We start from the raw sequence: 24,107 nt of genomic DNA on the forward strand, positions 1-24,107 counted from the left end.
GAGAGGAGAGGAGGAGAGACGAGAGGAGAGAGAGAGGAGAGGAGAGAGAGAGGAGAGAGAGGAGAGAGAGAGAGAGAGGAGAGAGAGAGAGAGAGAGGAGAGAGAGTTCCCCTCAACAAGGAGAAGACACACACCCCACAGGCAGGCCCCGAGATGCTCCTCCTCCTGCCTCCCCACCAGCCTGGGGTTACCAGGCAGTGGAGCCCACCAGGGTTACTCCGTGACTGGGCTGAGACTCTCACAGCCCGATCACTTCTCCTCCAAACCTTCTTGCCTGTCTCACACACGAGCTTTTGGGGGACACCTCATCTCCAAACCATGACATTCTGCCCCTGACCCCCCAAAGCTCATGCTCATCTCACAATGCGAAATCCTTTTGATCCACGTCCGAGAGTCCCCGCAGTCTCAGCAGTTCCAAGACGTCTCAGAAGCCCCAGTCCAAAGCCTCCTCTGAGAGGCAAGGCAGACGTGCCCGTGAGTTCCTGTAAAAGTCAACCGCGGGCTACCCGAATCATGAACAGGTGATGAACAGGTGGAGCAAGCTTTCCGTAGGGCAGAAAGGACGGGAGCAAAGCAAGACTGAAGTCCAGCGGGCAGAGCCGTCCTGTCGATCCAAGTCGGGCCTCTGCAGCACCCGGCCTCGGGTGTGCTTGCCAAGGGCTTGTGTGGCTCGGCCCTGTGGCTTTGCTGGTGGCAGCCCAGTGGCCTGTCTGCTGGCTGTCTCTGATGGGTTCCTGCAGCTTTCCTCCCCAGCCGCTCCCTCCACCGCAGCTCTGGATTCCTTCTCTCGACCCTCTCGGGGGCTGCCTGCAGGGACTCGGCCTGGCCTCCCAGGCCTTCCTTTGAAATCTCCACGGAAGCCTCGGTGACCCCAACCCTGCGGAACCAGCCCCGCGACTGATGCCACAGTCGGCCGCCATCTCCAGCAGCAGCTGCCCTCCAGGGGTCTGTGCTGCAGCAGCCCCTGGGCCTGGGCGGGTAGCACGGTGGAGCGCTCCCAGGCGGCCCTGAGCAAGCAGGGCGCCCCCCTGGTCTCTTCTCAAAGGAATTTTTACTTTGACTCCCTTTAGCCCAGGGTGGGTGTGGCCTTGCCAGTTCCTGAGGTGCCCTCAAGCCTCTTCCTTACTGTCTCCTGCAAGGCCTTTAGCATTTCTTTAGTGATGGCGACCTCTTTAACAACTGCGAGTCCTTAGCAGGAAGTTTTACTCAGTTTTCTGGCCAAACTGCAAGTGTTTCAAATCTTACTGCTCTGCTTTCTGCTCCTGAATATCACAATAAACTCGGCTAAAGTCACCAGCAGTACCCATGCTACCACCTGAATACTGTGCTGCCTAAAAAATTTCTTCTGTCAGATTAAGAAGACTCACAGAAGAAGTCAGGATACAGGCAAAATGTAGCCAGCTTCTTACCCAGAACGTAACATGAACGGCCTGCGTCCAGTTCCCAATAAAGTCCTCCTCCTCGGGAACCTCAGAGCCCTGCCTTTATTGTCCGTTGGCATTCTGGTCTTCTGAGCTCCCACCAGGATTGCTCATGAAGCTCCACTTCCAATGATCTAAAACTTTTCCAGTTTGCATCACTTAACTTTCCAAAATTCCTCCCACAAATTGCAAAAAGCTCCAAAAGCTTCTGAACGACTTGGTCAGGTTAGTTACAGCAACAGCCCCACTACTTGGTACCAATATCTGTTTCAGTCAGTTATTTTGCTGCTATGACCAAAGATTGACAATAACAATTTTAGAGGAGGAAAAGTTTATTTTGGGGCTCACAGTTTTGGAGGTCTCAGTCTATAGACGGCCTTCTCCATTCCTCAGGGCTTGAGGTGGGGCAGAACATCATGGCGGAAGGGTGTGGTGGAGGAAAGCAGCTCAAGACAAGGCATCAGGAAGCAGAGAGGGTTTTGCTCATCAAGGACAAAATATATACCCCAAAGGCCATGCCCCCAGGGATGTACCTCCTCCATCCATTCCTTACCAGACTACAGTGAATCCCTATCAGGGGATTAATTCACTGATTAGTTAAGGCTCTCATAACCCAACCATTTCACCTCTAAACCCTCTTGCATTGTCTCACACATGAGCTTTTCAAGGACACCTCATATCTAACCAAAACAGAATGAGTCGTATTCCATGTGACCTTTTGATTATGGCTTCTTTCACTTTGAGATTCATGCCTATTTTTATGTCTTCCCATAGTTTGTTCCTTTTTACTGCTGAGTAGTATTCCATTCCATGGATACACTGTTGGACCATCCAAACACTTGAGGGACACTTGGATTCTTTTCAGTTTTTAGCAGTTATGAATAATGTGGCCACCAGCTTTGTGTAAACATGTTTTCATTGCTGTTAGGTAAATATGAGGGAGTGGGATTATTGAGTCATAGGCTAAGTGTATGTTTAGTTTTGTAGGAAATTGCCAACATGTTTTCCAGATTGGCTGCTCTGCTTTGCGTTCCTACCAGCAATGCATCCACGCCAGCACTGCTCAGAGGTTTCTGGTTTTTTCCAGACATTGTAATAGTTGTGCAGAGAATCTCCGTGTACTTTCAATTTGCATTTCCTAATGACTTGCTGTTGAGTGTTTCTTCATGGGCTTAAGACGTCTTCTTAGATCAAAACATCTCTAAAGATCTGCCCATTTTGTAAATAGGTGTATTTTATTGTTTTTGAATTTTGATGATTTTAAATATATGCTGGATATAAATCTTTCATCAAGTGAGATTTACAAATATTTTCTCCCCATCTGGCTTGTATTTTTATCTTCCTAACAGTATCTTTCTCAGAGCAAAAGTTTCAATTTTGATGAAGTTCCATTTATTACTTTTTCCTTTTATGGACCGAGGTGTCATATCTTAGAACTCTTCCCTAATCCAAGGTCAAAAATATTTTCTCTTGTTTTCTTTTAAAGGCTTTAGAGTTTTACATTTACGTCTATGTTTTGAGCTAACTTTTATATAATCTGTGAGGTATCACTCAATGCTTATGTTTTACAGATGGGTGTCTAATTGTTCTAGCACCATTTAGGGAAAAGATTATCCTTTCTCCACTGAGTCTCCTTTACAACTTTCTCAAAACTCAATTGATCAGCTGGGTGCAGTGGTGCACACCTGTAATCCCAGTGGTTTGGGAGGCTGAGGCAGGAAGAGGGCAAGTTCAAAGCCAGCCTCAGCAAAGTCGAGGCACTAAGTAACTCAGTGAGACCCTGTCTCTAAATAAAATACAAAATAGGCCTGGGGATGTGGCTCAGTGGTCAAATGCCCTGAGTTCAATCCCAGTACCTCCCAAAAAAGAAAAATCAATTTATCATATTCATATGAATCTAGTTTTTTATAATGTATATTTATATTTTAGTTGTAGGTGGACACAATATCTTATTTTTATGTGGTGCTGAGGCTTGAACCCAGGGCCTCACATGTGCTAGGCGAGTGATCTTCCACTGAGCCACAACCCCAGTCCCTCATATGGATCTGGTTTTAAATTCTATTTTGTTCTATTTATCTCCATACATCTATCTTTTTTGCTTGAATTGTCCTGATTATTGTAGCTTTATAGTAAGTTTGAAATCAAATACTGTGAGTCCTCCAACTTTGTTTTATTTTTCAAAATTGTTTTACCTACTGAAGTTCTTTCTCTTTTCATATAAATTTTAGAATAAGCTTGCCAGTACCCTCTAAAAATCCTGCTGGGATTTTGATTGCTTCCTATTTACCCATTTCCTCTCACTCCCTGTAGGTTATTTCAAAGCAAAACATCTCATATACTATTTTCATTTCAACCCTATAGAGTTGGCTTCTTTTTAGATAAAAACCTTCATGGAAATAAAAAAATGATTACAGTGTGGGGTTATATCTCAGGGGTACAGCACATGCCTAGCATACCCAAGGCCCTAGAGACTTGATTCTCAGGACTGGAAAAAAACAGAAAAGAAACAGAAAAAGGTTACTGATTGACAGTCCTGCAACACAGTATCAAACTAACTGTATCCTTGACTTTCATAGCTGACTCAAAAACTACACTATACCTACATGTACCAACATACCATTTGTAGCTCAATTTGGTGAGAATTAACATCTAGGTAACATGGAGGCTTTCAATCCATAAACATGGTATATCTCTCCATGTATCTAGGTCTTTTTAATTTCTTTAAACAATCATTTGTATCTTTCAGTATATAAATCCTGCATATATTTTGGCTGCATATATGCCTAAGTATTTCAATTTTTTGGTGCTTTTACATATAGTACTTTTCAAGATTTCAATTTTTCAAATGTTTATTGCTGGTATATAGGCATATAACTGATTTTTACATTATGAACTTATATTTTACAACCATGCTAAACTTAAGAGTTCTGGATACTTGTTTGTATTTTTTAGATAATCATGTCATCTACAAATACAGTTTTACCTCTTCTTTCCAGTTCAAAGCCTTTAAATTTATTTTTCTTGTCTTACTGCACTGGCTGGGTCCCATGTTTGTTTTTTTTTTTTGGTTTTCTGGAACTTGCAGATATTTTCAAACCACATACACCATGTTTTATAGTATGTATTTGAAAATTCTGACATTCGATGCCTTTATTGTATCTGTTTTCTTGTTTCTACTATATATTTGTTTGCTAGGGTTACTGTAGAAAGTACCACAAACTCGGTGGTTTAAACAACAGAAATAAATTGTCTCATAGTTCTGCAGCTGGAAGGCTAAAATCAAGGTGGTACTGGCATGTCTGGTTCCTTCTGAGGGTTGTGATGGAGAATCTGCTCCACTTCTGTTGCCTAACTTCTAATAATGTACTGAAGATCTTTGATGCTCCTTCGCTTGTAGATGCATAACCCTAATCTTTGCCCTTGTGTTCACATTACACTCTCACCATGTGCATATCTGTGTTCAAATTTCCCCTTCTTATAAGGACATCATTCATACGGGATTAGGAACCCACCTGTTCCAGGATGACTGCATCTTACCTACCTACCTAGTAAGGTCACATACTGGAGACTGCAGCATGTGTCTGTGATGTTGATTCTGTGAGGCAGGATTCAACCCATAGCACGTTGGTTCTGTTGCCTTACATACCTGGTTGTCACTGACTATATGCTTGTGCTAGTACTGAAAGTATTATGTTCTGTTATAATTTGAAGTGTAGATAGAAGACACTTTGCTTTACAGAAGATTGCTTCTGCAAAGCACCTAGGTTTATTCCTGGTCTAGGAGCACTACTAACCAAGTTGAAGGGTAGAGCGATACAAACTCAAGCTACAAATCCACAGAAGGATTGGTTTATCCATGGTTCACACCTACTCAGATTTTGTGCTCCTTGGGGTTCGAGCTTATTGCAGAGATGGTCTTCTATTAGAAAGTCTACTTTGTGTGGGGCCTGAACTTTGTCTTCTGACCCTCTCTTATCTCCCACCCCATGAAGACAGGAAAGTGAAATTAAAAATTTCCAAGACCGGTTAATGAGATCCGAGGGCAAAAGTGCTCACTTATCTTTCTGGGTTGCCATCTTTCTTTCAATTCTGGCCACATTATTTCTTACTTTTAAAAACAACATGAAGGGGCTGGGGAGATAGCTCAGTCGGTAGAGTGCCTGCCTTGTAAGCACAAGGCCCTGGGTTCGATCTCCAGCACCCCAAAAAAAAAAAAAATGTAAAAACAACATGAAGAATATTCTTATCTAGATTTTTAAATTTTGGATGGAAAGGATTGTTCTGACTACCTTAAGCTCATTATTATTTGAAAATAAAAGAATTGTTTCTCTCCTTCTTTTGTAAAATTGATTCTTCATGTTGACCTCTGTAAGTATTCAATACTAGCATTTATTGATAAACTTCAGGATAATGACATTTATTACTTATGGTATTAATGATACTTATTCAAACAATATTAATAATATTAGTAATAATTCAGTGCCCCATAATATGAGAAAATTTGAAATTCCATTTTTCCCCCCTCAGGGCTGATCTTAAAAAAGCTTACCTTATATTTGGGTTTATTTGCTATCTATTAAAATGTGACAGAGAAAAATGGTTCTAATACAGAATAAGAAGCATCTGTGTATCACATAACATATGAAATAGAGCTTACTGGAATTAGAATATGAAGGTACGGGTTAGCAGATAGGATTTCATATTATTGGAAGTCATTCTTCCTGAACTATATCAAAGTAAATCACTACTGGCATCTTGACTTTGAAGGGCCGAGAGCGGGAGGACTTTGTTAATCAGATAAGGGGAATATAGATAGTCACCTAGGGAAAGGGACGTTGTGGAGAGGTCTGTGTTTCTAAATGTCAATTTTACAATTCCATCAAGATATAAATAGCAATATGTGGATAGCGGTGAGCCAATCACGTAACTGAATAACTCTTGGAAGGTGCTCCGAGGTGATGAATCAGGGGCCTGGAATTTAGCTCAGGCCAGGCCATAATAAACACCTCCTGAAGGAGAATAGAAAGCGCAGGGGAGGGGTCAAAGGTTTTCTCTTGATGAAATTATTTTTGCTGGATGATAAGTCCATCCTGTGCTTTGCAAAGGCTCCTACAGATACCTTTAGAGAATCTTCGGTGACAAATAATTCCCTTGGGGCCCTCTTCTTCTGCTTTCAAGTGAAACGTGGGGACATCTTCACTTCCAGAGGAAGAGAAACTGACATTGAAGGCCCCGTGGTTGACAGAGCAGCAAGGTGGTGGAGGTGACAGAGCACCTGCTCCAGGTGGCCTCCGGTGATGCAGGTGTGCTTCCAGGCCCAGGGTCTGAGCACACCGGGGAGGGACGCTCCCTCTCCACGGACGACCCCTCGCTCCAGTCGGACCCTCTCTTGCCCCAGCTCTAATCCAGGGCTCCTCCCAGAGCAGGGGAGGCCAGGGCCTTACCTGTACTGTCCTCCCCCAGGCCTTCTGCAGACTCCCGAAGCTTGATGTCCATGACCCTCGTGGAAATCATGTCCAGCTCACTAAAATCAGACAGAAATTCACGTTAAAGGAACGTACTGAGCAGAAGCTACCAATAAGCACGATGGCAGTGGTGACGACTCTTGCCCCTGACCTTGCCTGTACACACCCCTGCAGAGACAGTGGCCAGGGCAGAGGGCAGCACAGGCCCGAAACACGCTCGCAGCCTCGAGATCCGTCACCGCCTGAGCGCTTTTCTAACTGCTGACCTGAGCAATTCAATGGAAAACATAACTGAAAGAAATGCTTCACTCATTTACCAACACAGGTTAAGATCCTTTCTTTAAAAAGGGTTTTTTTCTCACATTTTCAGAAGATATGTTTTTCTCATGTTTCTTGTAAGAAGTTTGGAAAACAGAATGAAAAATCACCCATCATCCCACCAACCGAGGATAACCACAATTAATGTTTTAGTCTCCTTCCAATGTTTATTTTTACACAAATATTTTATGTACATGTACACACCAGAAAGTTTGATGCCCTGATTTTCTTACTTATATCATCTTAGAAAAATTCTTTTTTTTTTTTTTTTTTTTTTTGTGGTGCTGGGGATCGAACTCACGGCCTTGTGCTTGCAAGGCAAGCACTCCACCAACGAGCTATTTCCCCAGCCTAGAAAATTCTTGATAAGGGTTATTTTCATGGCTACATAATGTAATTATTTACACTGAGTTTTTTCTGAACTTACAAAAAGTTCCAAGTCGATATAAAACTATGGAGAACATATGACAAACTTTATGTAGGGCTAATTCTTGCTTCATCTTTACCCCAACACCCCCTCTCACTAGATTGTTCCCAAGCAAATCATCCCAGACATTATTATCATTTCATCCATATGGATTTGGCATCTTCCTAAAAAATAAAATAAAACTGACTTTTCATGGAAATCAAACAAATACTTCCTGTTGCAGAGTACTGAGCTACCTGTGCTTGCTCCCTTTGACTGACCTTGAGAGAGTGCACTGTCCCTTCAAGGACTGATACATACTTATCTAGAAACCTATTTCTAACCAGGAGTGACTATCATGCTTAAAACAGGAGTTTCTGCTACTTAACCAATTCACACCTACAACTTGTACAAGGAACGAAATGTAAAATGATGAGAGAAATACAAAGAAAATACTTCACAGAGGAAAGGAAACAGAACCGCGGGCCTGTGCCAGAGTTGGCGCTAACATTTGGTTCTCCTTTAATGTCAAAGTGTCTGTTCTCCCTCCTAGACAATTCCTTAAAAGCTGAAAAGAGCTTCGCCAGCTTCAGTTCTCAATTTTCATATGATCCGGCTTCATAAAAACGTCTGGTATCATGTCAGTTCTGCCAAAAACTCTGTTGGAACCTCCCCATCTGACTCATGGTCATGCTCTCATTATGTGTAAAATGAGGGTGGAACCTAAATAGTACTTTTTCAAATCCTTGACCACTGGTTTTAGGCTTTAAAGAAGAGCCTTGTTTTCACTGGGTTCATGGTCAAAGTGACAGCCAATGCAAATTATAAGAGTCACAATTGTGACCTGTCACAAAGTGCTCCAAAAGGTCACTCCCTCAGCTCCCAAGATGTCAGGGTTAGTCAACTCCCTGATGTCCAAGTGTCCTGTTGCTCAGTGATCCTGTGGGAGGAGTGGGGGGCTACCAGAGCCTTCAGAGCAGAAGGCGATGGAGAAGGAAAACACAAGGAGCAGCAAGGACAGTGAAAATGGTCAGGGCTGGTGAACAGTCACCGGCTGTGACCCTGGGTACCATCCACCAAGGTTGCCACCGAGCTAGGAAGCCAAAGTGCAAGAGCTTTCCGAGTCACTTGAATCTGGAGTTAACCACAATGACAACCAATTTATGCAAATGACTTATTCAGCCTGCAACACTATTATCCAAATTACCTCACTGGATCTCCAAGGGCTTTGAGGATGAGAACACACATTCCTATAGGTGGTTTACTAACACGCCGAGGTAGTGACGAAGATGACCTGAAGGCTCACGCTGACAGTAGCCCCAGCGTGGACCCCCAGTTCTGAGGCACTGGGACACAGCAACAGATGCGGCCAGTGAGGTCCCCCACTCTTGCAGGTGCTGTCCTAGCAAAGGGGAGAGTCCTGAGTGTCCCCAGAGATGCTCGAGAGAAGCCGAGAAATCCAAGGGACAGAATCTCCCACTGAAATGGCTCTGCTTGCCAAGTAGCCCTGCCCAGGGTCAGGCCAGAACTGAGGTGTTGAAGGAGCCCCTGGGAGACCATCCACTGGGTCTGACAGGGCATCTCAGTCTGACGTGTCAACTAACTGGGAAAGGGCAACTCTGGAGAGACCATGACGCTGCCTGCCCAATGTCCAGTCACCTCTGGCAAATAAAAGGGCTGAAGTGGGGAAGGCACTGGGGATGTGCAGGGTGTGTGACGGGTGCCCCGGCCCTCCCTGGGTGAGTGTGGCGAGCACCCCGCTTCCATCCCACAAGTCTAGAGCAGCGCAGACTGGCTTCTCCCTGAGCTGAATGACATGGCTGTGGACAAAGTCACACAGGGCAGAGGGCTCAGGAGCAGGTGGATCGGGAGGAGCAAGAGGGGGCCCAGTCTCCCCTGCATGGATCCTTCCACCCTCATCAAGAAGGCTGTCACCAACAGATGCTGTGGTGGCCAGCAGATTCACAGAAGCAAACATCACCCACAAGTGAAAAGATAGCAGCAATGGGGTTCACCTCACATGGGAAGTTAGGACCTGCTCATGTTTCCTGTTCCAAAGGTCTTCATGCTAATAAATACATGATACCATGTTCGGGTTTGGCTGTGAGGTGTTCCCCAAAAGCTCGCATGTGAGACAGTGCAAGAAGGTTCAGAGGAGAAATGATTGGGCTGTAAGAACCTTAACCCAATCGGTGACTTAATCCCCTGATAGGGATTAGCTGAGTGGTAGCTGAAGTGGTGGGTGTGCTGGAGGAGGTGGGAACTGGGGTGCCTTTGGGGTGTATATTTGTATCTGGCAAGTGAGCCTCTCTCTGCTTCCTGATGATGTGAGCTGCTTCCCTCCGCCACACTCTTCCGCCATGATGTTCTGCCTCATCTTGAGCCCCGAGGAATGGAGTCAGCCTCTTATGGACTGAGACCTCTGAAATCATGAGCCCTCAAATAAACTTTTCTTCCCTAAAATTGTTCTGGTCAGATCTTTCAGTCACAGCAGTGGAAAAGTTGACTAAAGCACAGGGTAATGAGATGCAGAGGAAAAGCACGAAGACTGGATGTCCCCAACATCTGCCAGTACTGGAACTCATTCTCCCACAGAGGAGAGGGAGATAGCAATGCTTTAGTTCAATGGGACCAAGATTCAGCACACAGAACAGCCGTGGCTCTCCATGGCTCTCTCCACCAGACGTTCCTGTCCATACACAAAGGCATCGCCAGAGCACAGGAGTGACTGGCCGCGGCAGCAGGTGAGTGTTGACTTTATCTCATGAAAACACAGTCTGCCTGTGCAAATGGTTCACTTTGAAGTCGCCATTATAAGTCACTGTGGACCCCAGTGCCTCCTGATCCTGGCAGCCTGATAGACTCAAACCACTGCCAGGTAACTGATGGAAACACACTCAAGGTCCCTGAGGATGGGCATCCCGGTGAGAATGCAGAGTGCAGAGGGAGAGAAGTCCTTGTCAACATGGACAAGCCGGGTGGAGACACCCCAAGGCTGTGGCAAGGGAACACCGATGGTCCCCGCTGGGCAGGGAGCTTGCCCTCCTGAATGCAGGTTCCCTATCCCCAGTAAAAGTCATGGAAAACCATAATCAGGAAGGCAAGGTGGCAATAGCCAAGCTCTTCCAGCCCTCCTTTGGCTTCTCACATCAAGACAGTATTTAGCATGACAACTTGAGGTTTGAGTCAGACCCCTCTCTGCCCCTCAAGCAGTATCTGCCCTCCATCCTCCTGCCCCTGTGGTTCTGACAGTTCTAAGCACCCCAAAAGGGAAACTTTAGGCTACATCTGCACCTGAGGGCCCTCTTCAGAGGAACTAATTAACTCCCAAGGATGCCGAGCCCCCAGCCTCCTCTGAAGTGCACAGCATGTTCGGGATCAGCACGCTCAGCATGCATGTGGGCACCCAAAGAACCCAGAGGAGTCTGGATGTGGGGGCTGCCCGTTCCCTCTCTGTCCACAGGCTCCTCCCCAGCTTAGAGCAGAGCTCCATCATTAGTGGTAGCTTTTATAGAAAAACCCTACAAAAGTGGGTTCCCATGAAGAATGAGAATAGATCTTAATACGGTATTTCAAAGACTCCAAGTCACTATATTTACCTACACAATGCAAAGAAATATACCTGTACGCTAGCTCCACACATCCAAGCATGCAATTATGGATGAAAGCTTTGGAGTTCACCCTACAGGTGGCCCAATTCTGCAACCTCCTTCTGAGCTATGTTCAGAGCACTGTGGATTCTTTCATAACCTCCTGTACCTTTCTTCCCAAGGTTGCCATCAAGAAAGAACCTGAGTAGCTGCTAAGCCTCCTCTCCCTCCCAAGACTGTGGGTTTCCTGGGTGATTATGCCTGTTGTAATCATTCTTTTTAACCAGTGCCTAGGATAGTCCCCTGGACAAAGGGCCAGAACCCAACACACAAGTAAGACAATTGACTAACTAAAGGGGCTTCTGGGCATGAGTGCCCTTGAAGATTTTTGGTTGTATTATGTATATACTTTGCTTTTGCAGAGTGGGGCTTGAAACCAGGGCCAGGAGCATGACAGTCACGTTCTCTGACACTGAGCCACACCCACACACCTCCTTTGAGATTTTTGAATATCAATTCATCTAATTTCAGAGAGCTGGAGCTAAAGGTCACCTTTAGCTCATCTTTCCCTTTTCCAGAGGAGATAATATAATCTGCATAAGGTTAGTCTTAAGAAAGACTAGGTTTTAAAAAAAGCCCACTTAGGGCTGGGGCTGTAGCTCAGAGGCAGAGTGCTTGCCTAGCATGTGTGAGGCACTGGGTTCCATCCTTAGCACCACATAAAAATACACAAATGAAATAAAGCCACTCTGTCCATCTACAACTCCAAAAGATTTTTATAATTAAAAAACTTTTAACATTGCACTTAAATTTAGTGTCCTTCTATCTCCCTCTCCAGCCTCCTGCCTCCCCCTTCTTCCCCAGCAGGCTTCTGCTCCTATCCTGCATCACCTTCTCTGTGGTCTCCATACTCACCAGGTTCAGGTCAGTATCAGCAATGGTATTATTCTCTCAGCAGCAACTATATTTTAAGCAGAAAACTCCAATGAAAGAAAATAACTGTCATCGTGAATTCTGAACTCTGAAAAAATATCCTTCACATTTGAAGGTGGGTTAGGCTTCTGGTAATGATGGAGAAGCCTATATCACAGCCAACCTTCTATAGGTAATAATGATTAACTATGGACAAGATATTAGAAATAATAATTTGAAGGCAGTAATGATCAACGAAAAGTAGGCAGAAAGTAGAAGAGTCTCGACCCTGAAAGAAGGGAACTGTGATAGGAGAGATTTGTGTGTTCAGGGCTTCCGACCTGGGCAACTCACCCACCTGTGTGTTCTAGGATGGCTAGAGCACACACAGGAACCAAAGAATAGAGTTTAGAGCTTCCAGAGCAGATGGAAAGTCTCCGGAAGGAGAGAGCTTCAGAGAGAGGAGCACCAAAATCTGCACAAGAAAACTCTCCATTCTTGGCTCCCCAGAATCAAATGCATGTAGTGGAGACTCCAAGGAACCAGGCAGAAGGTAACAGCTATAATGCTAAGAAAAATGAGCTGACTTTTCCACGGCTCACTGTCAGAAAGACAGCTCATAATTTGAGTCCAGTCAAGTTAACAGCCTGCTAGAAAAGAATCAATAATCTTTAGGAGAACATAAGATTCCAGAGTTCCTAAAATGTATCATTCACAATACCAACGGTCAAATTGAAATGTACTAATTATGTACAGAAACAGAAATGTGATCCACAGTCAAGAGAAGGGAGTTATTCAAAAGAGAATCATCCTGAATAACCAAATCCCTAAGTAGCAGACAAAGACCTTAAAGAAGCTACTGAATATATAATTGAGAACTTAAACATGTGGTTGTAATGAATAAACAGAAGAATAATTTCAAATTGAGAAAGAAACAAATGAAATCTTAAAAAAGAAAAGTGTAATTTCTGAAAGGAAAAACTCTCTGAATGGACTCAACAGTAGATTAAAGACATAAAAAGAAACAATCAAATTAAAGATAAACAGAAACAATTTAAGAGTAGAGAGGAAAAAAAAAACTTGGAAAAAAGGAAACATGAACAGAGCTTCAGTGGCCCGTGGTACGATATTATTGAACTAACACCATGTAATTGAGCTCTGGAAGCAGGAGAAAGCGGGGAGGGATGGAGAGAGAGGGGCAGAAAAAATATTTGGAAAACTGATGAATAAAAATGTCCAGAAAATGAGAATGGTAAAGAATGTTACCAAAAATCCTAGGAAACCCTAAGAAAATCATACCAATCACATCTAGGCAGTGTAGACCTCAGAGTAATTAATGTGGGCACAACCCAGTGTATGAAAACCAGCAAAGTGAGTAAATGTTGACAACAGCCAGAGAAAAATGATCACCATATACAGGCAAACAATAACGAGAATGACCAACAATGGACCAGCGGAAGCAAGGGAATAACATCTCTAAAGCACAGGAAAACAAAAAGCAAAACAACAGAAACTCAGGGGCGGCAAGCCACCTATTATACCCAGCCAAATTACCCTTCAATAATGAAGGAAAAATACAGACATTTTTAGAAAATTAAAGAGTGTAAGAATTTGTTACAGGAAGTGCAAAAAGAAGTTCTTTAGATGCAGGAAAATGACATCAGAATGAAATTGAAAGCTCAGGAAGGATGGAATTCACTGGATGTGCTAAGTGTGTGTAAATAAAAAAATTGCTTTCCTTCTCCAAATTTATTTAAAGGCATACGACAATTTAAAGAAAAATTTAGGCGGGTATGATGGTGAATGCCTGTAATCCCAGGAGCTTGGGAGGCTGAGTCAGGAGGATCTCAAGTTCAAGACCAGCCTTGGCAACTCAGCAGGACTCTCTAAATAAAATATAAAAAGGACTGGGGATGTGGCTCAGTGGTTAAGCACCCCTGAGTTCAATCCAAGGTACCAAAAGAAAAAAAAATTTAATACTCTTAATTTATAATGTATGTTGACAATACCATAAAGGTGGGCGTTGTAAATAGAACTGTATTATCTCAAGGTTCCTGAATTTTCCCCAAGGTGGTATAATAAGAACTCTGAATAGCAACAACTTAAGAATGAATATTGTGATCCCTGGAGAAAATACTACAAGAAGGAGATTCAACTAAAATGCCAGAAGGGAATTTGTAGTGGAACAATAAAAACCTTACTTAGGAGGTGGGAAGGTGCTGGACCAGGGCAGGTGCAGATCCCAGCTGTCACTCAACCCTGAACCTGGGGGGAAGGAGACTAGTAGCCTTCTCAGTGAGGTGGATAACGGGGGATCTCACTGAAAATTAATACTGAACTGCAAAAACATTATAAAGTCACCAGGTCAGAAGTGCAAACATAACAATTCGTTAGAGAGGCGCCACGTGGGCGGCCCGCATGGCTGCGGGCGGGAGAGCCAAGGGCAGGGACAGCGCAACAGGGGAGCTGTGCAAAGCCTCAGTCCCTCTGCTCCACCGCCTGAACCGCCCACCCTCAGCCTGGGGAAAGGAGATGGGGCACTGCTGCAGCTAGCCAAACTTCCCGGAAGGTGCCTGAACCAGAGACACTGGAACAGGCACAAGGATTAGCTGGCCCGGACCAGGCAGGTGCTGGAGCCCAGCGGGGAAAGCTCCCACCGGCAGGCGCTGCAGGGGCCACACAGGACATCCGCCCCCCAGGGCAGACGCCTGTGGAGGTCTTGGCCCTACACCCTTAAAGTGGATCCTACCAGATACCCTAGAGTTCCAGACAGCCTGCAGAGACCCGCACCCTCCCACAGCGGGTGCAGAGCAAACCTCAAACACCGGCCCACAGAGCTCCCCGTTCCATCTAGACCGAACCCCAGTGACTGGACTCTCCAATCTAGAACTCTGCAATGCCCCCCCAGAAACATACAACCTGTCAACACCCAAACTGTGCTGCACGTTGTGTTCAGAGGAGATTGGTAGCTCAGGTCCACTGCGACCATCTTTGCCTCTAGCCACAGTGATTGGCAGCTAGGAGAGGAACACAGAGGTGTCTGGCTTAATAACCCCCAATCCTTACAAAGCCCAAATACCAAGAATGAACATCCGTCCTTGCCAACAGTTTTGACTACCTCAGCAGAAAGAAGTCCTTCATTGCTCAGGAAAATTTTTCATTTTTAAAATTCTTTAGTCTATCTTATGTTAAATTTTTTCTCTCCTCATTTCTTTATTCTGTTCTTTCCTTCATACTCACATTTTTAGTCTATTCTTTTTATTTTTTAAAAGTTTAACCATCGAGGAGGCAGCTCAGCACAGCGCTTGGACTCGGAGCAACCACTGGGGCTCCGGGCGGCGGCCTGAGGAGGAGCTGCGTGGTGAGCTGTTTGGACTCAGAACAACCGCTTCTGAATACCGGGGGGTTGCCCGGAGGAAGAGGAGAAGCACGGCGGGTCGCTTGGTCTAAGAGTGACTGCATCAGAGCCACAGGCGGTTGCCAGAGGAGGAGGTGAGTGGTGAGTTGATTGGACTAAAAGCGACCGCTCCTGAACACCGGTGGCCTGCCTGGAGGAGGAGCGTGGTGGGTCACTTGGTCTCGGAGCCACCGCTCCTGAACACCTGGGGGGCTACCCCGAGGAGGAGGAGGAGGAACAGGGCGGGTCACTTGGACTTGGAGTGACTGCCTAGGGCTACGGGCGGTTGGCGGGAGGAGGAGACGCGAAGTGAATTGCTTGGGCTCCTAGTGACTGCGCCGGAAACCGGGCGGCTGTCCGGAGGAGGAGGTGTGTGGCGGGTCTCTGGGTCTTGGAGCTATTGTACGGGGCTTCAGGTGGCAGCTCAGAGGAGGGGCCGCATAGCCAGGCGATTAGGTGCAGAGTAGGGTCCCAGGAGCTAGGTGGCTTCTTGCTGGAAGAGCTGCACAGAGACACGCCTAGGGGCGGAGCGAAGTTTCCAGGACTGCGGGCAGATTCTCTGGAAGAGGCAGCCTAAGGAGACTCGCCTGCGAAGGGTGAGGCTTCCAGGCCCAGGAGGTAGGTCCGGGCCCCTGGGAACGTTGCAGAGGAAGACAGCCCAGCCCAGGCGGTAGTTGTAGATTGAGGGGAACCTCTAGGAGGGGAACTGGCCAGTGAGACGTCCCCACCGAGTGAGTCTTCCCTGCCGGGTGAGGTTTTCCCACAGGGACGGTAAAACCAGAGACACAGGCACAAACAGGACTTGCTTCAGCCCGCAGCCTAGTTCCCCGTTGGTTGACCATTGGTCAACAAGTGGAGGCACCTCTGCCCACTAGCAGGGAATATACGCCACCTGAGGGTCACCACCCCTAGAGAGGCAGCTTCTTCGTGGAGCTCCGCATTATCAACTTCCTCCAAGACTGCAGGCTACTGAAGGATAAGAGGGGATATACTAGCAATCTTCAGGGACATTATAAGTCGATAGAGGAAATCTGCAATATCTTAATGACCCACTGATTCCTGAAAAATATGAGAAAACAAGGGAAGAAAATGCCCCAAACAAATCTAGATGTTACATCAATAAATCCAACGACAGCATGGCAGAAGAAATGACAGGGAGTTCAGAATGTACATAATTAAAATGATTAGGGAAGCAATGATGAGATGAAAGAGCAAATGCAGGCATTGAATGATGAGATGAAAGAGGAAATGCAGGCATTGAATGATGAGATGAAAGAGGAAATGCAGGCATTGAATGATGAGATGAAAGAGCAAATGCAGGCATTGAATGATAGCACCAATCGACAGTTAAAAGAGCAAATACAGGAAGCAAAAGATCATTTCAATAAAGAGTTAGAGATATTGAAAAAAAAACAAACAGAAATCCTTGAAATGAAGGAAACAATAAACCAAATTAAGAACTCCATAGAAAGCATAACCAATAGGATAGAACACCTGGAAGACAGAACTTCAGATATTGAAGAAAAAATATTTAATCTCGAAAGCAAAGTTGAACAAATAGAGAAGATGGTAAGAAATCATGAACAGAATCTCCAAGAACTATGGGATATCATGAAAAGGCCAAATTTGAGAATTATTGGGATTGAGGAAGGCTTAGAGAAACAAACCAAAGGAATGAACAATCTATTTGAAGAAATAATATCAGAAAATTTCCCAAATCTGAAGAATGAAATGGAAAATCAAGTTCAAGAGGCTTATAGGACTCCAAATACACAAAATTACAACAGACCCACACCAAGGCACATTATAATGAAAATACCTAACATACAAAATAAAGACAGAATTTTAAAGGCTGTGAGAGAAAAGAACCAAATTACATTCAGGGGGAAACCAATACGGATATCAGCAGATTTTTCAATCCAGACCCTAAAAGCTAGAAAGGCCTGGAACAACATTTTTCAAGCTCTGAAAGAAAATGGATGCCAACCAAGAATCTTATACCCAGCAAAACTTACCTTCAAATTTGACGATGAAATAAAATCATTCCATGATAAACAAAAGCTAAAAGAATTTACAAAAAGAAAGCCAGCATTACAGAACATTCTCAGCAAAATATTCCATGAAGAAGAGATAAAAAACAAAGAAGCATATCAGCAAAGGGAGGAATTACCTAAAGGAACTGTCAAATAAAGGAGGAACCAAGATGTGTCAAAAAAGAAATAAATAAATAAATAAAATTTTAAATATGAACCAAATGACTGGGAATACAAATCATATCTCAATAATAATCCTGAATGTTAATGGCCTGAATTCATCAATCAAAAGACATAGACTGGCAGATTGGATTAAAAAGAAAGATCCAACAATATGTTGCCTGCAAGAGACTCACCTCATAGAAAGAGATACGCATAGACTAAAGGTGAAAGGATGGGGAAAAACATACCATGCACATGGACTCAGCAAAAAAGCTGGAGTATCCATCCTCATTTCAGATAATGTGGACTTCAAGCCAATGTTAGTCAGAAGGGATAAAGAAGGACATTTTATACTGCTTAAGGGAAGCATAAATCAGCAAGATATAACAATCATAAACATCTATGCCCCAAACAGTGGCTCATCCATGTATGTTAAACAAATCCTTCTCAATTTTAGAAACCAAATAGACCATAACACAATAATACTAGGTGATTTTAACACGCCTCTCTCACCACTGGACAGATCTTCCAAACAAAAATTGAACAAAGAAACCATAGGTCTCAATAACACAATCAATAATTTAGACTTAACAGACATTTATAGAATATACCATCCAACCAAGAGCGAATACACTTTCTTCTCAGCAGCACATGGATCCTTCTCTAAAATAGACCATATATTATGCCACAAAGCTAATGTCAGCAAATACAAGAAGATAGAGACACTACCTTGTATTCTATCAGATCATAATGGATTGAAGTTAGAAATAAATGAAAGAGTAAAAAACAGAAACTACTCCAACACCTGGAGATTAAACAATATGCTATTATATGATGAATGGATAACAGAAGATATTAGGAAGGAAATTAAAAAATTCTTAGAGGTAAATGAGAACAAAGAAATATCATATCAAAATCTCTGGGACACTATGAAAGCAGTACTTAGAGGAAGATTTATTTCATGGAGCGCATTTAATAAAAGAAGTAAAACTCAAAAAATAAAGACCTAACACTACAGCTCAAAGCCCTAGAAAAAGAAGAACAGACCAACACCAAAAGTAGTAGAAGACAGGAAATAGTTAAACTGAGAGCTGAAATCAACGAAATTGAAACAAAAGAAACAATACAAAAAATTGACAAAATAAATAATTGGTTCTTCGAAAAATAAACAAAATTGATAAACCTTTAGCCATACTAACAAAGAGAAGACGAGAGAAAACCCAAATCACTAAAATTCGGAATGAACAAGGAAATATCACAACAGACACGACTGAAATACAAAACATAATTAGAAGCTATTTTGAAAATCTATACTCCAACAAAATAGAAAATTTTGAAGACATCAACAGGTTTCTAGAGACATATGAATTGCCTAAACTGAACGAGGAGGACATACACAATTTAAATAGACCAATTTCAAGTAATGAAATAGAAGAAGTCATCAATAGCCTACCAACAAAGAAAAGTCCAGGACCAGATGGGTTCTCAGCCGAGTTCTACAAAACCTTTAAAGAAGAGCTCATTCCAATACTTCTCAAAGTATTCCATAAAATAGAAGAGGAGGGAACCCTCCCAAACTCATTCTATGAAGCCAATATTACCCTGATACCTAAACCAGACAGAGACACATCGAGGAAAGAAAATTTCAGACCAATATCCTTAATGAACATCGACGCAAAAATTCTCAACAAAATTTTAGCAAATCGCATACAAAAACATATTAAAAAGATAGTGCACCATGATCAAGTGGGTTTCATCCCAGGGATGCAAGGTTGGTTCAACATCAGGAAATCAATAAATGTCATTCACCATATCAATAGACTTAAAGTCAAGAATCACATGATTATTTCAATAGATGCAGAAAAAGCATTTGATAAAATACAGCACCCCTTCGTGCTCAAAACACTAGAAAAAATAGGGATAGGTTTCCTTAACATTGTAAAGGCCATCTACGCTAAACCCATGGCTAATATCATTCTAAATGGTGAAAAACTGAAAGCATTCCCTCTAAAAACTGGAACAAGGCAGGGATGCCCTCTTTCACCACTTCTATTCAATATCGTCCTTGAAGCTCTAGCCAGAGCAATTAGACAGACCAAAGAAATTAAAGGGATACGAATAGGAAAAGAAGAACTCAAACTATCCCTATTTGCTGATGATATGATTGTATACTTAGAGGAACCAGGAAATTCCACCAGAAAACTTTTAGATCTCATAAGTAAATTCAGTAAAGTAGCGGGATATAAGATCAATGCACATAAATCTAAGGCATTGTTATACATAAGCGATGAATCTTCAGAAAGAGAAATCAGGAAAACTACCCCATTCACAATAGCTTCGAAAAAAATAAAATACTTGGGAATCAATCTCACAAAAGAGGTGAAAGACCTCTACAATGAGAACTACAGAACACTAAAGAAAGAAATTCAAGAAAACCTTAGAAGATGGAAAGATCTCCCATGTTCTTGGATAGGAAGAATTAATATTTTCAAAATGGCCATACTACCAAAAGTGCTATACAGATTCAATGCAATTCCAATTAAAATCCCAATGATGTACCTTGCAGAAATAGAGCAAGCAATTATGAAATTCATCTGGAAGAATAAAAAACCCAGAATAGCTAAAGCAATCCTTGGCAGAAAGAGTGAAGCAGGGGGTATCGCAATACCAGATCTTCAACTCTACTACAAAGCAATAGTAACAAAAACGGCATGGTATTGGTACCAAAATAGAAAGGTGGATCAATGGTACAGAATAGAGGACATGGACACAAACCCAAATGAATACAATTTTCTCATACTAGACAAAGGGGCCAAAAATATGCAATGGAGAAAAGATAGCCTCTTCAACAAATGGTGCTGGGAGAATTGGAAATCCATATGCAACAGAATCAAACTAAACCCATATCTCTCACCATGCACGAAACTAAACTCAAAATGGATTAAGGACCTCGGAATCAGACCAGAGACGGTGCATCTTATAGAAGAAAAAGTAGGTCCAGAGCTTCAACATGTCGGCCTAGGACCAGACTTCCTCAACCGGACTCCCATAGCACAAGAAATAAAAGCAAGAATTAATAACTGGGATAGATTCAAACTAAAAAGCTTTCTCTCAGCAAAGGAAACTATCAGCAATGCGAAGAAAGAACCTACAGAGTGGGAGAAAATCTTTGCCAATCATACTTCAGATAGAGCGCTAATCTCCAGAATCTATAAAGAACTCAAAAAACTCTACACCAAGAATGCAAATAATCCAATTGACAAATGGGCTAAGGAAATGAATAGACACTTCACAGAAGAAGATATACAAGCAATCAACAAACATATGGAAAAATGTTCAACATCTCTAGTAATAAGAGAAATGCAAATCAAAACCACACTAAGATTCCATCTCACCCCAATTAGAATGGTGATTATCAAGAATACAAGCAACAACAGGTGTTGACGAGGCTGTGAGGAGAAAGGTACACTCTTACATTGCTGGTGGGGCTGCAAATTAGTGCAGCCACTCTGGAAAGCAGTGTGGAGACTCCTAAGAAAACTTGGAATGGAACCACCATTTGACCCAGCTATCCCACTCCTTGGCCTATACCCAAAGGACTTAAAATCAGCATATTACAGAGATACAGCCACATCAATGTTCATAGCTGCTCAGTTCACAATAACCAGATTGTGGAACCAACCTAGATGTCCTTCAATTGATGAATGGATAAAGAAAATGTGGTATATATATACAATGGAATATTACTCAGCCATAAAGAATGATAAAATTATGGCATTTGCAGGCAAATGGATGAAACTGGAGAATGTCATGCTAAGTGAGATAAGCCAATCTCAAAAAACCAATGGACGAATGATATCGCTAATAAGTGGATGATGACACATACTGGGGGGTGGGAGGGGTTAGTGTTAGGGTTAGAGTTAGGGTTAGGGAGGGGGGCAAGAATGGAGGAAGGAAGGACTGTATAGAGGGAAAAGAGGGGTGGGAGGGGTGGGGGGGAAGGGGAAAAAATAACAGAATGAATCAAACAACATTACCCTATGTAAATTTATGATTACATAAATGGTATGCCTTTACGCCATGTACAAACAGAGAAACAACATGTATCCCATTTGTTTACAATAATAAAAAGAAAAAAAGGTTAACCATCGAAAGAAAAATTTTCAGACATCATTTCATTGTACTGTATTATTTTTTACTGGTGGGTGTGAGTGTGTATGTATGGACTCACTATACAGACAGGTTCAAAACATAATTGTATGATTACTGTATAAAATTATGTGATTTTATTTTCACATTACTTATTTCCTTCTGCACCTGCTTCTTATTTAGCCCTGATTTGTCCTAGGTGGGGTACAATTATACGTGGGTTCAAGCTGTCTTGATCTTACAGTTGCTGGTTTGTCCAGATCTCTGCTCCCAGCCCTCTATCTCCCTTTGATCACTACCTTTCCCCACCAACCATCAGTTTTCCCTGTTTCCACATCCTCTCTTTCTTCATTACTTTCTGTAAGTCGTTTTTCCCTCTTCTGCACAGCTGACATCCACTATCACCTTCCCTTTCTTCCATCACTTTTTAAAAGTATTTTAAACTTTCACTTTCCCACTCTATTTCCCCTGTGCTGAAGAAATGGTAATCCTACAAAATAATAGAATTACACAGTTTATGTAATTCATGCCCCTGTGATTATTCATATAGTGGATGATGTAATAGACATGTGATGTTGAATGCCAGATCTAGTCCACAGTTTTGTATTGCTGGTACTGATGTTAAACACTGACCCCACTATTTTTATATAGGTGACAATTAGTGTTATAGATGTCAAAGTAGACACTGGACATTTATCTCAAAACTATACTGTATCTGCAGCTGACCCTAGTGCTACTCATGGCTTCTTGCTTCCAAGAGGGGTTGGAAAATGGATTGGGACACGTCAAGATCACAGAGTAGAGATCTTCCTGCTGAGAAATACACCCCAACCAGGCAACAGTGAATCTCACCCCACACATGATGAATACACCTGAGCCTAAACATTGCTTCGACTCAAAGAATTGGGGAGACAAAAACCCCAAACCAGGGCTGGGGAGATAGCTCAGTTGGTAGAGTGCTTGCCTTGCAAGCACAAGGCCCTGAGTTCATATCCCCAGCACAAAAAAAAAAAAAAAAAAAACCCCAAACCAAAAATCAGACCCCAAGGAGATACAACCAGAGGGGAACTTCAGGCCCCACCCCTTGACATCTACTCACATACCAAAAATAGAGATCAACCCTAGAATAAAAAGAAACACGCATATAAGGACACACATATAAAAGAAGAAGGCAAATCCATCTCAATTGATGTGCCAGTCCAGGACCTCTGAAAACATGAGAAGCAGGCAAACAAACCTCCCCTCCAAAATTTACAGTCCCAACAAAGGACCCCACAGATATGAAAAGGATGAAATTCCAGGGGAAGATTTCAAAAAACTGATCATTAAAATGTTCAATGAACTAAAAGAAGATCTAAGGAATAATTTGAGAGCCAATATGAGAGATGAAAGACCATTTTGATAAAGAAATAGAAATGTTGAAAAGAAACCAATCAGAGCTCCTGAAAATGAAAGACACAATGAATCAAATTAATAATTCACTTGAAAGCATCACCAACAAATTAGGTTGTGTAGAAAATAGAATGAAGTTCTATTGCCTGAATGAAGTTCTATATAGTGCTTGAAGACAGAACATCAGGCCCTGAAGACAGGATACATGAATTTGAATATGCAGAATACAATAAAGGAAAAAAACAGAACATGATCAGAACATGTAAGTACTTTGGGATAATGTCAAGAGAAGGAACCTGAGGCTCAGTGGGATAGAAGGGAACATGGAGATACAAGCTAAAGGCATTAAGAATATTTTCAATGAGATAGTCACAGAAAACTTTATATCAGAAAGGAGTTAGATATTCACATGTAGGAGGCATACAGGACCCCATATAGACCTAACCAGAAGAGAAGACCTATCATAATCATGTTGGACATAGAAAATAATGAAAGAATAGTAAAAGCTGAAAAAGAGAAGTATCAGATCATATTTAGAGGCAAGCCAATAAGGCTCACTTCTGACTTCTCAACTCAGACAATAAAAGCAAGGAGGGCCTGGAATGAAATATTCCAAGTCCTAAAAGAAAACAATTGCCAACCAAGATTGCTATACCCAGAAAATATTTCCTTCATATCTGATGGAGATATAAAAAGTTTGGGATAAACTAAAAGAATTCATGACCACAAAGCCAGCACTACAATAAATTCTCTAAGATAAACTGCATGCAGAGGAAACCAAAAACAAATCCCTAAACTCCCAAATAGATGATCAATAGAAGGCTAATTATCTAAAGGAGAATAAAGACAGAATTAAACATGC

The 24,107-nt window shown here is 42.6% G+C and overlaps 1 protein-coding gene across 5 annotated transcripts in view; it reads right to left on the reverse strand.

Annotated features, from left to right (window-relative positions):
- The window catches only part of Cracdl (CRACD like), a 143,925-nt gene that overhangs the window by 44,470 nt on the left and 75,348 nt on the right, over positions 1-24,107 (reverse strand). For all 5 annotated transcript variants that reach the window (XM_047523403.1, XM_047523404.1, XM_047523401.1 and 2 more), the window contains exon 2: positions 6,866-6,945. In XM_047523403.1, the coding sequence (XP_047379359.1) occupies positions 6,866-6,935 (70 nt within the window). In that variant the 5' untranslated portion in view covers positions 6,936-6,945. The remainder of the gene's footprint in view (positions 1-6,865; positions 6,946-24,107) is intronic.

Source organism: Sciurus carolinensis, chromosome 13 (genome assembly GCF_902686445.1).
Source record: "Sciurus carolinensis chromosome 13, mSciCar1.2, whole genome shotgun sequence".
Classification (NCBI taxonomy): domain Eukaryota; kingdom Metazoa; phylum Chordata; class Mammalia; order Rodentia; family Sciuridae; genus Sciurus; species Sciurus carolinensis.